The following is a 14,933-nucleotide window of genomic DNA, read 5'->3' on the forward strand; positions in this document are numbered from 1 at the left end:
TTCGTTACTAATAACTAAAAAACTATTACTAATATATTCACGTCATAATCAAAGCAAAAAAACGTATGTTTTGTTTAATGATGAACTTATTAGTAATGAATAATCCATCACTATTATACATTATTAGTAATAATTAGTGATAATTTTTTTTGTGCCATTAATACTTTCGTCATTAGAAAAACATATATATATATATATATATATATATATAGACATACACAGCCTATGTTGCTTTACTGGATTTTGAAGCTTCAACTTCTACCCTGATGATTGAAAAGTGCCTGCGCACAAAATCTACAAGTATACATGCATAATTTGCTTCATGACGTGTTCAATTTCCGAGCAATATTTAAGAGGCTTGAAGTGACCCTTCAAGGACAAAACGTCATGGGAGTTGGCTATAGGGCCATAAGAGGATAGGGAAGCAATGGGACCTAGCCTTGCACAACCTCTGGTTCAACTAGAGAGTGATGAGAAGGTACATCTAAAGCCTTGCATCGGCTCAAGACAGACTAACTGTAAAGCCTTTTTAAAGATAAAATTGCAAGGCTTGTGAATTAGAATAGACAGTAAATGCATGCCACAAGTCATTCTTAAATGAAGACGTGTTGTATTATGAAACTCTAAATTCAATCTCTTGAGAAATATTCTTACAATTAGAGTGCAACTTTCAAGTTGAATATCTCATATTCTAATATTGAAAAGGAATAAGAGAAGTGGAAGACATGAAATGACTTAATTCTCATTTTATTAATAAGAAAAATTAAAACAAAATAAAGCTGCGCGCACTGAAAAATTAAACCAAACAATATATATCTTGCAATCTCAAATGTTTATCTTTTGAACTCCATTCATAAGCAGCCAATAAGATTTAACAATTGTTCTGAATATTAGAAGGGACGGATTCATCATCTGGACAATGGTGCCGACAGTGGCGGCACCATGCCTTCTATTATAAGTCAAAGCAAACCTGCCGGCAGCTTCAAAAATGTTACCAATGTCGCGATGAGTGCACTTGGGGGTTCTTCCAATGGCTAATGCCATCATGAATTTCTACGGCTATCATGTCAGTATTGAGATTCAATAATTTGAATATTGTAATAAATTGGATAAGATCTAGTAAATATTTTCTATGATATTTGTAAAATTTTTGGAAGCAATTTATTTATTTATTGGAGGAAGTAGATTTTTCTATAAATCATTTATATAGAGAAGGGAATAAAGTGACAGATACTTTGACTCAACAAGGTACCATGGAGAGATAGTTTATTTATAAATAACAGTCAATTTCTTAAAATTATCAAAGATTTATATAGATTGAATAAGATGGGTACGACTTATATGAGGTGTGTTTAGTTGATTTTCTTTTGGTATTAGTTTAAGTTTATTTTATTCTTTTGTTGGGTTTGATATATGGAGTGTTTTATTGGTTATTATGTAAGCCTCAAATATACTTTTATTTTCACAGTATTCCTCCACCATAAGTAAAGATTATTAATAAACTTAGGACGAGACCGTTATGTATGTGGCTTCCTACTCTTTTAAAAAAAAAATACTTTATAAATACTATTAAAGAACTCATTCTCAAAACCTAGGTATTAAGGAGAGAGAGTTAAGATGATCTTATACTGACTTTACAACTACTCACAAAGACGATGTGAGACTAGACATATATTAATACTCCCCCTCAAGCCCATGAGGAAAATGAGGTAACGAGAGCCCATGAAGGAAAATGAGACGAGGAAAAATCCAACTCACGGAGGAGCTAACCAGCCCAAGGCCCTACTCTGATACCATGCTAGAGAATTCATTCTTGAAACATATGTGTTAAGAAGAGAGAGCTAAAAAGATCTGACTCTAAAGCTGCTCACAGAAAAAATGTGGGACTGAAGGCATATTAATAAATGCAATGAATGTAAGGAATTTGAAATTCAAATACCTATCTTATATTTATTGCGTTTCGTGCAAGCAATTCTTGAGTCTGCGCATGACAGATTTTATAGCCCATGGGCGACGAGTTAGAAATCGCTATTCTCATGTTTAACGCGACCAAATCATGGAACTAGATGAAGTAAGAAAGGAATTCGCTGCAGCATCTAAATTGGTCCTCTGAATATATAGGCTTTAAGGGCACGTCGTCTTTTTAATTTGAATATTTTCTCACAAGCACAGCCATTTTTCAAAGTGATGATTAACAACTGCACTATGAACATGTCACACGGCATTCTTGCTACAGTTTGAAAAATCTACATGTGTCACAAATGGTGAAGAGACAAACAGAAATATACAGTAAAACCAAGCACCAGTGTACCAGAAATGGTGTCAATAACTAAAAAACCTCAATAACTAGTGTGGACAGGTCATGTGGAGACGCTGGCCCAAATAAACTAGATGCCAAGTGAGTGCCATGAGACTCAGGACGTTTAGGAAGGATGAGTATGTATTCAGGGCCTTCAGCCTCTCATTCAGCCTAGTAATACTCAACTTCACCAACTCCTGCTCCTGCTTTTCGAGAACTAGAGGGGTAGGTGCACTTCTCGGGGTGGTCCGGCTGGTCGTGGCTGTGGTTGCAGCTGTGGCTGTAGCCCCACTAATCGGGTGGCACTCAGCCGCCCTGCTAGGTTCCGAAGTGAGTCCATCTTTTCCCATCCCTTCTTCCTTCTCTATTTTCATCCTCTCAAACATCACCTGCAATTATGTAGAAAAAGCATCACCTGGTATAAGTTTAAATGCACATTGTGTGGTGTGTTTCTTTTCTAAGCAAGCAGGTGAAGGATTAAGGTCCCAAGTGTTGGGTTATCCACCGTTCTGGAAGGGGCTGATAATCAATTATTAGGTGTGAGGAAAACCTCACTCCTTGGGTTGAGAAGGAAAACCTCAATTATTAGATAAACCACCCAACGTTATCCCACATAAGTTATGCTTGAGTTTAGTTTTGGGATTGAGAAGAGGCTAGACCACTTAACACCAACACCAAGAATATTAACATTTTAGACCACTTGCAGCCCAACCCATGAACTTAAATTACTAAAGCTACTGACCCATATAAGCTAAAGCCAAAAAAAAAAAAACAAAAAAAAAAAAATGGATCCAGGAGAGAGCTACACCAGGGTAGGCCTGGTTTTTGACCAAATGGCCATCGGAAAAAAAAAAAATTATTTCTTGTTAAATGTATATGGTCATCAGCAGGGGAATACGGGAGGGTCAAACCTAGCACTAAGAATCCATGGCAATATAACTTCAAGGCAGGTTAAACCTAAATCAGCCCTTAAATCATGTCTTCAATCCAGTGTTAATCAATAATTAGTGGCTCTGTCACAGTAAGGCTCTTTTAAGAGTGACAATATTCTAGAACAGGTGCAGAACATCATGCTAGTGCAAAACTGGTTTTGGCAACCAAAAGTCGAGGAAAAAGAGGAAGGGGTTGTTGTAGTGTTTGAAAACATGTCTGGTATATAGATCATAAGATAATTTTATACTATATTTTTCTCTAAATCCACATGAGTATAATTCTAGCTAGCTCTAGCTGGGAGCCAACCGACTATCGGTTCAGTAGTCTAACTTGCCCCCATTGGCTTTTACATAGTTCACAAATTGCGCATGAGAACCACAATTAAATTGTATATAAAAAAATTCTTGAAATTGTTATGCGATAATTAAATAAAAACGAAAGTAGAAATAAGCTGAGTAGGTACGGTGCCTCATGACAAAGTATTAGATAATTGCCTAAAGTCAGTGTACAGACCACTACTCGTCAAACTTTGCGGAACTTAAAAAAATTGGGGAAAAGGTACATATATACACGTACCTTGGTGGCTCTAGGCTCCAAGTAGAGCAAATTGGTGAGAATCATGAGGAAGGAGACCAAAAGATTACAGCAATGAAAGATCTCAGCCTTGGTCATAAAAAAGAACCACCCCATCCCTCTCTTGCTAAACAAATGCCCAATCAAAGCCAATCCAACGCAATACGCCATGGCCTTGAAATAAACAGGGTAGACCCTGCTCTGCACCACCGCAAACTGCTGCCTCGGCAATACCCCCGCCAACACGTAGCTCGACGCAAACGTTATCCACACGCACGTCCCGTACGCCGACGAGAAACCCAGCAACTCTACCATCCCCATCAATTCTCTCACCTTCAATTTCACCCCAACTGGCCAGCTCCACACGTACGCCACTGCTTCCGCCATCACGTCCCGTCCACGCCACACTACGTTTGCCAAATTCTTCCACGCCCTCTCCCAACTCAAGTCCGGCACGCTGGCCTTCACCCTCTCCACCTCAATTTCCACCCTTTCTTTCGCCTCTTTCGCTTTCTCCGAAACATTCCTCCCCTTTTCTTTAGCATTCTCGACGGCTTCTCTTGCTTCTACCACTTTCTCAGACACCTCCTCTTTGGCCTCCCCGACTGCGTCTCTCGCCGCGTCTTCAACCTCGAGCGCCTTCTCTTTCGCTCCGCTTAGTGCGCTCGAGATCTTGTGTTTGCACTTGCCGAAGGCGTCGCATATGAGCTCTTTCGCACCTTGTGTGTTCGAAACGGGACCGTTATGCGTAGGGGGCGAATAGGAAAGGCCCTGACCCAGATTTGGGAGGACAGAAGCAGCTTCTTTGAGCTTTTCTTTGGTGTGTTCTACGGCTCCGGTGGTTGCCTCTGACAACTTCTCGCCGGCGTCGGAAATATGGGTTTTAATGTCATGGAGTACATTTGGAGGCGGAGATTGATCGAGGGGATGGGGTTCTGGTGGGGAAATGGAGACTTTGGTGTTGCCAGCGCCTTTTTTCTCGTACTCAACCACTATGACCCTGTGCCCTTCTTGAAATATCACCTTCTCCCTCTCGTTGTGCGGGGTTGGGGTTGGAGACCATACGCCTGCGGCTGCTAGCGAACTCACAACCAGACTAAATGCCAAAACGTTCATCATCATCATCTGCTTTTCCTAATCTCTCTCTCTCTCTCTCTCTCTCTCTCTCTCTCTCTCTCTCTCTGCGATCGATCGATCTGGCTCCGGCAGTTTTCGAAAATGGGCTACGGAGGAATGTTCTGGTGTTTAGTTTTGAGGTGTGTATGACTGGATGGATGCGCCCACGTAGCCTGAGACGGTTAGGAGGATGGACACGTGGACGCTGCATGCACGCTAGTGTGTTCTACGTGTCTCTATTCTAGGATCACTGTGCTTCAACCGGCCGATAGCGTGGGATTTTAAAACTGCGTGAGAAAGATTATATAGTACTCACCGCGGGTGGTATTTATTGTATAAGATTAAGGGCTTAACCATTATTTTCAAACTCGGACAGATCGGCTGGCTCGACCTGGTTTAACCGGAACTGGTCGAAGTCAGCAGTCCAAAATTGAAAATGGCATGAGCTGGTATTAATTCGGCCGATCCGATCCGAACCGGAGTCAAAGGTAGGTCAAATCGGCTAAATAAAAATGCTCTGAAAAAAGAGGGAAAATGCTGGTGTTAATGTTCAATGGGCTTCATTATAAGACCTCCTTTTGAAATTTAAAAGATAAATTTTATTTATATATATATATATATATATGTATGTATGTATGTATGTATGTATGTATATAAGTAGTAATAAAGATAAATTTGACATATTTATAAGGGTATTTTAGGAAAGTTATGGGAAGTTGAAGGAGTGTTTTAGAATAATTATTGATATTACATGAATAAATTTGACATCTTTTAAAAGAGACAACAAAGTGAGAATTCTCTTTATAATAGTATTAGAGATCACTGGTAGTTACAAGGATAAATTTGACATTTTTTAAAAAAACACCAAAAGAAGAATCCATGTATTAGAGATTAGAGATTAGAGATTAGAGATTAGAAATATTAATTTGCTTTAATTATGTTATAAGGATATTAGAAAATTGTTTAATTATTCAATAAAAAAATCCAAGATTTGAAATTTCAAATGTGTAAAATTCAAAAAGAAGAATAAGAATGAAAACATGAAATTGAATTTAGATGTTTGATTTCGAAGATGGGAAATATAGATACAACTTTCAAATATAGATGTGGTGACAAATGCAAATATAGATGCAGTGAAAACAAATGCATTTATGGTGGTAACTGCAAATGCACTTATGGATGTCTAATTAAAGAAAGTTAGCAAAGTGATTGTTATTCACCTTGATTATTCTTACGTTAATTTAATCATGGTTAATCTTTTAAATCCTTGATCAAATTATATTTGTTGGAAACTTTTACTATCTTATATTCTTATATTAATTTTATATTTGAGCTCATATGCTTTGAAATCTAATTATCCTTGGAAGTACAGTTCTTCGGAAGCTTTATGCTTTGTTGGTTCACATCTCAACAAAATTTGTTCATTGGACAATTATTTCAAAGATGGATGTTTATCATGTTGGTGGCAATTGGTGTTCGAGTGCACCTTATTGATGTCTCAGTCTAGCTTGAACAAAGGGATCAAAATATAAACATTCAAAGGTTGATTATACTAACTTATTAAAAAATAAATTTTCATTGTGTTTCTAATCAAAATGAGCATATTGTAAAATCTTCTAATTAGGTTGAGACTCATCTTGTCTCTTTAGTCTTATGAATTTTGAACACCGATTATATTATTCAATGAGTTAGAAAAAAACCTTGGAGATATATTTTTATTCTCAGGTACTTGGAGAGCTTTCCCTTGAGGGTTGGGTGCCCTGAGTGTTGATGCACTATTTTTTAGGTGGTGTGTCGAGAGAAAGAAAAGAAAAGAAGTTGATTGTCTTGACTAAGTGATACTAAGTGTATTTGGTATCCGATTTTAGTGAAAATACTCAAGTTGATTCACTTGGAGTGTGAGTGTAGGTATGGTGGTCGAACCACTATAAATCTTGTGTCCTTCTCTCTATTGCTTTTGTGGTTTGACTATTTATTCTTGAATTGCGTTTAAACTTCATTCAAGCATACACTAGTTATTTAATTTGTATCTTTCTTTTATGTTTTTAAAAATAAATCCATAAATGACTATTAGCCCTAGTGGTTATGGTTCCTCACTCTGGTTTGTTTTGATGATAACAACCCATTAGCGGTTCTTTAGATTGCCAATATCTTTCCTCAAGTTCAGTGCAGATAATCAGGTGGACTCTAAAGCAAGCATAAGAATCAAATGAACCTTGATGAAGTAATAAGTAATGATGTACACGAGGAGTACTCAAGGCACAACCAATTGAAGGCCACATTTTAGGATTATATGTACTGGATTGTGTGTGAGGTAGGAAACCCTTGTAACTTTTACGACATGATATTGGTAAGAACACTCAGCAAAAGATTGAGCAATCACATCTGTGTGCTAGTTCATAGGATTAACAAACTTAATTAGTATTTAAACATATTTTTGCAAGATATCCTACAACTAAACAAACTTTTATAAGGACAAGTTTTTAATAAGTTAGTATTTCAATATTTTACAAAATTGGTCCCCATTTTAGTTAAACATCGGTCAAGCACCCAAATAAATGATTTAAAACAAGTGCTTAATTAGATGGTTTTCTGGAAAAAAGGGCTTGGCCTACAGAAAACCGTCGAAAGTTTGGAGAATGCCCATAAAACCAGCTACGGTTTGGGTCAAGACTGCTATCCTTAAGAAAACTGGCGATGGTTTGGAGAATGCCCATAAAATCGGCGGCGGTTTGGGTCGAGACTACTGCTCTTACAGAAAACCGGCGATAGTTTCTGAAATGCTTAGGAAAACCATCGACGGTTTCTAGAGGAAATAGAATGCATTAAATGAGTTTAAAACGGCTAGTTATTATTTTGTCTTGGCTCAATAATGCCCAAAGACTACCAAACGGTTAGATCGTCCCCTTGGCTATAAATACAGCCCTTCAGCATTTATTTTATACATTGATTGAAACATTTAGTTATTAAGAAAATTAGTGAAACATTCATCCTTGCTCTTAATTGCTCAAGATCTCTCGTTGTTTATTCTTAGTTATATATCAGTTGCTAAAAGAGAGTAGTGTGAGGTTTTATTTGTATCATCAGCTCTAGAAGGAGCAACCTCTTGTAATCTCTACATGCTTTGTTGAGTGTGATCCTTGAAGGCTATTGGTAAGCTTTCGTTAAGGTGACTCTTGGTGAGTACCTTGTTGTAGCTCTTGGTGAGCAGCTGGATTGTAAAGGCTTCTCTGCCGGTGAAGGAGGATTGCTTAGTAGATTTAGGGAATCCTTGAGTTGGTCTCAAGGCGTGGACATAGGCTTGGTGCTGAACAACGTTAATATCACCGTGTTAAGCTTTTCTTCTCTTTCCTCTTTCATATAGTTTGCTTGTTATTATTTGCCTTAAATATAAATTATGATATAATACTCTTGCATCTTGCCAAATTTTTTTGTGATTGTAGAAAAAAGTTTTATATCCACGAAATACATATATTCACCCCCCTGTAGACGCACACTCGGACCAACAAGTGGTATCAGAGCGAGTTGCTAAACCTTCGGAGTAACATCTAGAGCACAAAGATCCAATGGCGAACATGTTTGCTCAAGGACAATCCGTTGACCATCCACCCAAGTTCTGCGGTGTCAACTATCCAGCATGGAAGGACCAAATGTCAATCTTCATCCAAGCGTATGACTACAGAATGTGGAATGTAATCACCAAAGGGATTACGTATTTAAGGATGATGATGGTGAGATCATACCGGTTAGGAAACTCCCAGAAGTTGATATAAAGCTAGCACAACTAAACTTTAAAATGAAAAACTTTCTTTATTATGTTGTGAATGATGAAGAATACAACTGGATCTGCGAATGCAACACGACCAAGGAAATGTGGGAGAAGCTCTAAGTAACATATGACAGTACAAATCAGATGAAAAAATAAAAAATTTATATGTTAGTTAAAGAATATGAAATGTTTAAAATGGAAGAAGGATGTTCACACGTTTTACACATATAACAAATAAATTAAAAGCACTTGGTAGGGAATATTCTATGGAAGATAATGTGCAGAAAGTTCTTCGTTCATTACCAAAATTATGGCACGCAAAGTCTACGGTAATGAAGGAACAAAGGACCTATCTAAGGTCACTCTTGATGAGCTCGTTGGATCTCTCATGACTTATGAGATCAAGAAGAAGAATGCTGCAGCCAAAGTAGAAAAGCTGAAAAAGTCAATGGACATGGCTTTAAAGACAACAAGCAAGAAGGAAATTATGGAAGAAGAAGAAGAGTGCGACAATGATGATGAAGTAGCTCTCCTTACAAGAAGATTCAGAAATTTCTTGCAAAACAAATGAACTGATAAGCAAAAGGAGAAAGGAGAATCAAGCATAAGATGTTATAATTGCAAGAAGATCGGACACCGAATGGCTGATTGCCAACACTTCAAAAACAAAGGCAACAACCAGCAAGGGGACAAGAAGAAATACAAAGCTATGAATGCAACCGGACGGGACGAATTGGACGGAACTTCAACCGATGAAGAAAACGAATAAGAAGTTGCAAACTTCTGTTTTATGGTAAATGAGCAAAATGAAGTAAATTCTGATGATGAATACTGTAAGGATCCAAAAATATAATAAATGAAAATGATTAAGAAAAGGAGGGGAAAGAAATTTAAAAAGGGGCATCAGCTGGGATTCGTCGACAAACTCATGGTTTTGGTTGACAAACATCCTTCTGGGTCTCGTCAACAAAGTACATGTGTCTCATCGACGAGGAGATACCGACAACAAATAATTTTAGGCTATTAAGGGTTCATCAACAAAGCCATTACATTCGTCAAGAAATGCCTTTCTGTGGTTCGTCGACGTGTACAGTGTCTCATTGACGAAGCCACGTGGCCAACAGTCTATATATATATGTTAAAAGTCTATATATATATATATATATTAAAAATTAGATTTTTCAGCAAAAAATTCTTCTCTCTTATCTCTCTCTCTCTCTCTCTCTTTAGGTTCGGCTAGCCCACCTTCTCTCTTCTATTTTGGCTCTATTTTAGCCCATTTTGACGATCAGAAACCACCACGAGGATCTAAGGGAAGATTCTCTACAAGTTAATCATAGCTGATTGTTGATTTGGGATATTTAGACATCACTCCAAAATCAGGGTAAGTAAGGTATTTTAGCATTTAATTGGTTATTTGAGGTGTATGGGCTAAGACATGTGAATAGAGAATGTTCTAGGGTTAAATCAGCTAGATTAGGGTTTATGAATACAAGGTTTTGCACGAGTGTCGCGGGAACAGGGATAGGATCCTTATGAGTGTTTCCTCATGGACTTAGGTGAGGGAAATATATTATTCCAAATATTTTAGAATTTTTTATCAATAAAATATTGCATATATTTATGTGTTTTGGGAATATGATTCTGGATAATTCAGAGTATGAAATTGTGGGTATGGAATTAAGCATTTTCAGAAAAATTTAGAAATCTGGATTTCAGGAAAAATTCTACAAATTATAAGTTATTTTTATACAGAAAAAAAATACAAATTATAGTACATGAGTTTTATTTATTTAATTGTGTGGCATAAGAAATGATAGTTTAGTACAAAGTTTTACACAGCTTTTGTAGTACCATGATTTACAGTTATTACAGAAATATGATTTACAATTATTACAGAACTATGATTTACCTTTCAGCCACACCATTTTGCTGAGGTGTTCGGCGAATAGTGAAGTGTCTCTTAATGCCCTACTACTCACAAAACTCTATGAACCTAGAATCAGCGTTTTCAGTCCCATTGTTTGACTTTCGACATTTGATTCTCCTCCCCGTCTAGTTTTCCACTTCAGCTTTCCACAAGTTAAACCTGGCAAACGTAACAGGCTTGTGCCGCAAGAAGTATACCTTGACTTTTCATGAATAATCATCTACAAAACTCACATAATAAACATGCCCACCTATTGATGCTACTCTAATCGGGCCCCAAATATCTGAATGCACATAATCAAGAATACCTTCTGTCTTGTGAATAGTTGATTTGAATTTTGCTCTGTTTTGTTTCCCAAGAACACAAATCTTGCAAAAATTCAGCTTACATGTTTTCATACCTTTCAAGAGTTTCCTATTGTGTAGTTCCATCATGCCAAGTTACCCATATGCCCAAGACGCATATGCCACAATACGGTTTCATCATATTCAGTATCTACGATTGCAGCTCCACCTACAACAGTAGTTCCTTACAGTGTGTAAATATTCCCATCTAGTTTTTGCCCTTTCATCACTGTCAAATTATCTTTCCATACATTCATAACCCCATATTTAGACTTGTAATTGAATCCATTACAATCCAAGGTGCCAAGTGAAATTAGACTCTTTCGTAACCCCAGCATGTGTCTTACATTACTCAAGGTTCTCATAGCACCATCAAACATTTTAATTTTAACATTGTCAATGCCAATGATCTTACAAGAAACATCATTGCCCATAAGAACTAAACCTGAATTTACCAACCTGTAAATGCTGAACCACTCCTTGTTTGGAGTCATATGGTAAGAACATCTCGAATCTAGAATCCATGAGTCCGTAAGGTTATCTGACCCTGAAGAAACTGAAAGTGCATCACCATCACTGTAAACTGAATTTTCTTCTTGAACCACATTCACTGATTTTGAAGTCCTTTCATGCTTTTCAGCATTTCCTTTCTTTCAATCCAAACACTTTGGTTTAACGTGCTCCTTTTTACCGCACTTCTAACACCAAATATCCTTTTTCTCCTTGGATTGAGTACGGAATTTTTGACTCGATCCACTTTTGAATTTTCCTTTTCAACACTCATAGTTACCTTGCACCACAAGTCCTTCTCCATGTGAGTTCTCATCACCCATTTTCAGCCTTTGATGAAAATTCAACAAGGCACTTGTCACCTCTTTAAAATTAAGAGTCTCTTTCCCTTATGTAAGAGTGGTAACTAAATTTTCATAAGTATGAGTTGCTGGCAAGGAATTTAGTAACATCAAAGCCTTATCATCTTCTTCAAACTTAACATCAACAAGAATTAAATCACTAATAATTTGATTAAATGCATTGATGTGTTGATTTAAGTTCGAACTATCAACCATCTTAAGCCAATAAAGACGCTACTTAAGGAATAGTTTATTAGAAAGTGATTTAGACATGTACCGAATTTCAAGCTTTTGCCACACAGCTATTGGAGAATCCTCCTCCATCACATGATAGAGCACTTCGTCAGCCAAACACAAGCATATTATAGAAACAGCCTTTGCCTCCAATTCTCTCCAACTTGCCTCATCCATACCTTCTGGTTGAACATCATACAAGGTCTTCACAATTCCTTGCTGCACAACAAAATACTTCACTCTCCTCTACCATAAACTAAAGTTTCCAGTTCCATCGAATCTGACAACGCCAAACCTTGCAGAAGAAGAACTCGATGCTATGACAACAACGCTCTAATACCAATTTTTGTGAAAAGAACTATGAATTTGAATTGTACAGCGGAATATAAATGCAGCAAACAATGAAGAACCAAAATATAATTCACGCACATGCAGTATATCTGAAAGTAATAAAAATCCACACAAAGATTTACGTGGTTCGGCAAAACCTACATCCAGAGGAGCAATCAGAAAAGGTTTCACTATGAAATTCTCAAAGTACACAATACAATGGTATTACAATGATCTTCTATCTTTCAATACACTCAGACTAGTGTATATATAAAGTTCCCTTCAAAGGTTTCCCCCCAAAACCCAACCAACTTATTGTTCAAATTCAAATTTTGAATTCAACCTTGCAGCCCAGAACAAAACCGTTGACCGTTTTCCTAAAACCGTCGATGGAATAAAATTCCAAGAGCATTTCTAAGATTTTTGAAATTTTAGTGAATCCGTCAAAGGTTTCAGAAAACTGTCAACGGATTTCCCCGAAATGCTAATATTAACTATGTCCTTGTGTTTGTTAACCATTTCAAGAAATGTGCCACTAAACACAACAATGTAAATATATAATATAAGTATGTGTGTGTGTGCGCGCGCGCACGCGCATCTAACATATGTAGTGTCTGTTTGTGTGTGTGTGTGTGTTTATGTATGTGTGTGTGTGTGTGTGTGTGTGTGTTTATGTATATATATGTGTGAGTGTGTGTGTGTGTGTATTTATATATGTGTATTAATATATGTATATACATGTGTGAGTATATTAATATATTTATAAGTATAGGTGTATATATATGTATATATATACATGCATGCATGTATGTATTTGTGTGTGTTGATATGTGTATTTCATTGTGTGTGTTAGTATGTGTATTTCCTCGTGTTTTCATTTAAAAATCCTGAAAAATTAGAAAAATGTTAAGAAGTCCAAAAAATATGAATTTTTTAGCATCGTTCTCACGGTCTATTTATGGCTAATTATGGGATAATAGGGGAAAATCCTACTATATAGTGTTTTCCTCCCCTTATCCTTAGGCATGGTAAGATTCTGAATCTTTGAGAATCATAAGATTTGAGAAGGGTTTGGCTCCAACCAACAAAATTGGATAGAATGAACCATTTTTAGTTCATTTTGTGTCAAAGTCTTCCTTTTTCTCAAATATATTTTCAAAAATCCCCAAAATATATATATATATATATATTTAGTGTTTTCTCCTTTTTCAATAATGCTAATGATGAAGCCCTAGATCAACCAAACTCATGCGTTTAACCACATTTCATTTCAAACTCCCTCAATTTCAAACTCACTCTTTTCAAATATCAGTAATATAACATCTGTCTCTTTTTCTTAAAATTTTGGTTTTCTAAGCTGGTAATACAAGCCTAGCCTTTTTCAAACCAACAGTCAAAATCCATCACCATCATCATCATCATCATGTTTTTTCATCAAAACTTAGGATTATGAGGTCAACCCCTTTGAAGCAATACTTGTTGGAGTGCACAGATGGTAATTCTATCACTGGATGACCAAAAGGGATCTTTTCTTTATTTTTATTTTCTTTTATTATTCATTTTTTTTATCTAAAGGCAACACTTATGTAATTGTGGTAACTATTCTATGAATGGATGTCGTTAGGGGTGTTAAGAGGCCGATCATCACTAAATGATTGGTTGATCACCTTCCCTACACACAAGTGTATTTCCAAACTCTAAATCTAATTTTTCACAGACCTTTTGTAGGGTTTTTTTTATTATTATTATTTTCCCTATGTTATTTTTTAAAAAAAAAATAAAATAACGCGGTGACTTCGTTTTCAAATGTTTTTACCCATTTTCAACAAATTTGCTCTTTCTTTCTTGTTTAGGGACCGCCAATCCCTCTTCATTAGCACCCCTAGATAGAATCCGGCACCGATGTAAACATATTGACAACATGCAATTAAAATAATAACTTATGCAAAAATCACCTGCAAGGTATGCACAATAATTTAAAGATTCTAAAAGAACCACTGATGGAAGAAATTGAAGTAATTCTGTTAGAATTTCATCCCTTTAGAGATAATTTAGGATCAAAGAACCCTAATTTTCTTAATTTTCCTCATAAGAAAAATGCATACATGCACACAAGCATTTAGGCACACACGTGCATAGAAAAAGAGATAAAACACATGCTCATTCAGCAAACATGATACACATAAACAAATCACATAACATAAACCACTTGAAATTAATTAAAATTCAGGTAAAAATGGTTCCAAAATTTTTTTCCATAATTTTCTCTATTTTTTAGAATTTTTTTGCAATTTTTTTAAAATTGTAAAGGTACTTTCTTCATTTTTCTTTATTTTTCAGATTTTAAAATTTTTATTTTTTGGTCCTCCAAGTCAAAAATGGCTCACATGACTTTTATTTAGTTTTCCTGATTTTTTTTTTCCAAATTTCTCTAATTTTTATAATTTTTTTTTGCTATTTTGACCAATTTTTTTAATTAAAAAACTTATTTATTAATAAACTTAAAAATTGTGGTTTAAAGAGTCAAACCAGTTCAACCGGTTTGAATCGAGTT

At 36.1% G+C, this 14,933-nt stretch overlaps 1 protein-coding gene across 1 annotated transcript; it reads right to left on the reverse strand.

Annotated features, from left to right (window-relative positions):
• Positions 1-2,175: 2,175 nt before the first annotated feature.
• Positions 2,176-5,040, reverse strand: LOC131161522 (uncharacterized). The gene is made up of 2 exons (XM_058117344.1): positions 3,809-5,040; positions 2,176-2,688 (listed from the first exon to the last, which is right to left on the reverse strand). The coding sequence occupies exons 1-2, from the start codon at positions 4,928-4,930 to the stop codon at positions 2,347-2,349; spliced, it is 1,464 nt and encodes a 487-aa protein (XP_057973327.1). The 5' UTR covers positions 4,931-5,040; the 3' UTR covers positions 2,176-2,346.
• Positions 5,041-14,933: the final 9,893 nt, after the last annotated feature.

Source organism: Malania oleifera, chromosome 8 (assembly GCF_029873635.1).
Source record: "Malania oleifera isolate guangnan ecotype guangnan chromosome 8, ASM2987363v1, whole genome shotgun sequence".
Taxonomy (NCBI): Eukaryota; Viridiplantae; Streptophyta; class Magnoliopsida; order Santalales; family Ximeniaceae; genus Malania; species Malania oleifera.

Coding starts and splice junctions, on each gene's coding strand:
- LOC131161522 (XM_058117344.1), bottom strand. CDS start 4,930: ATGATGATGATGAACGTTTTGGCATTTAGTCTGGTTGTGAGTTCGCTA. Junction 2,689..3,808: donor TGGAGCCTAGAGCCACCAAG/GTACGTGTATAT, acceptor ACATAATTGCAG/GTGATGTTTGAGAGGATGAA.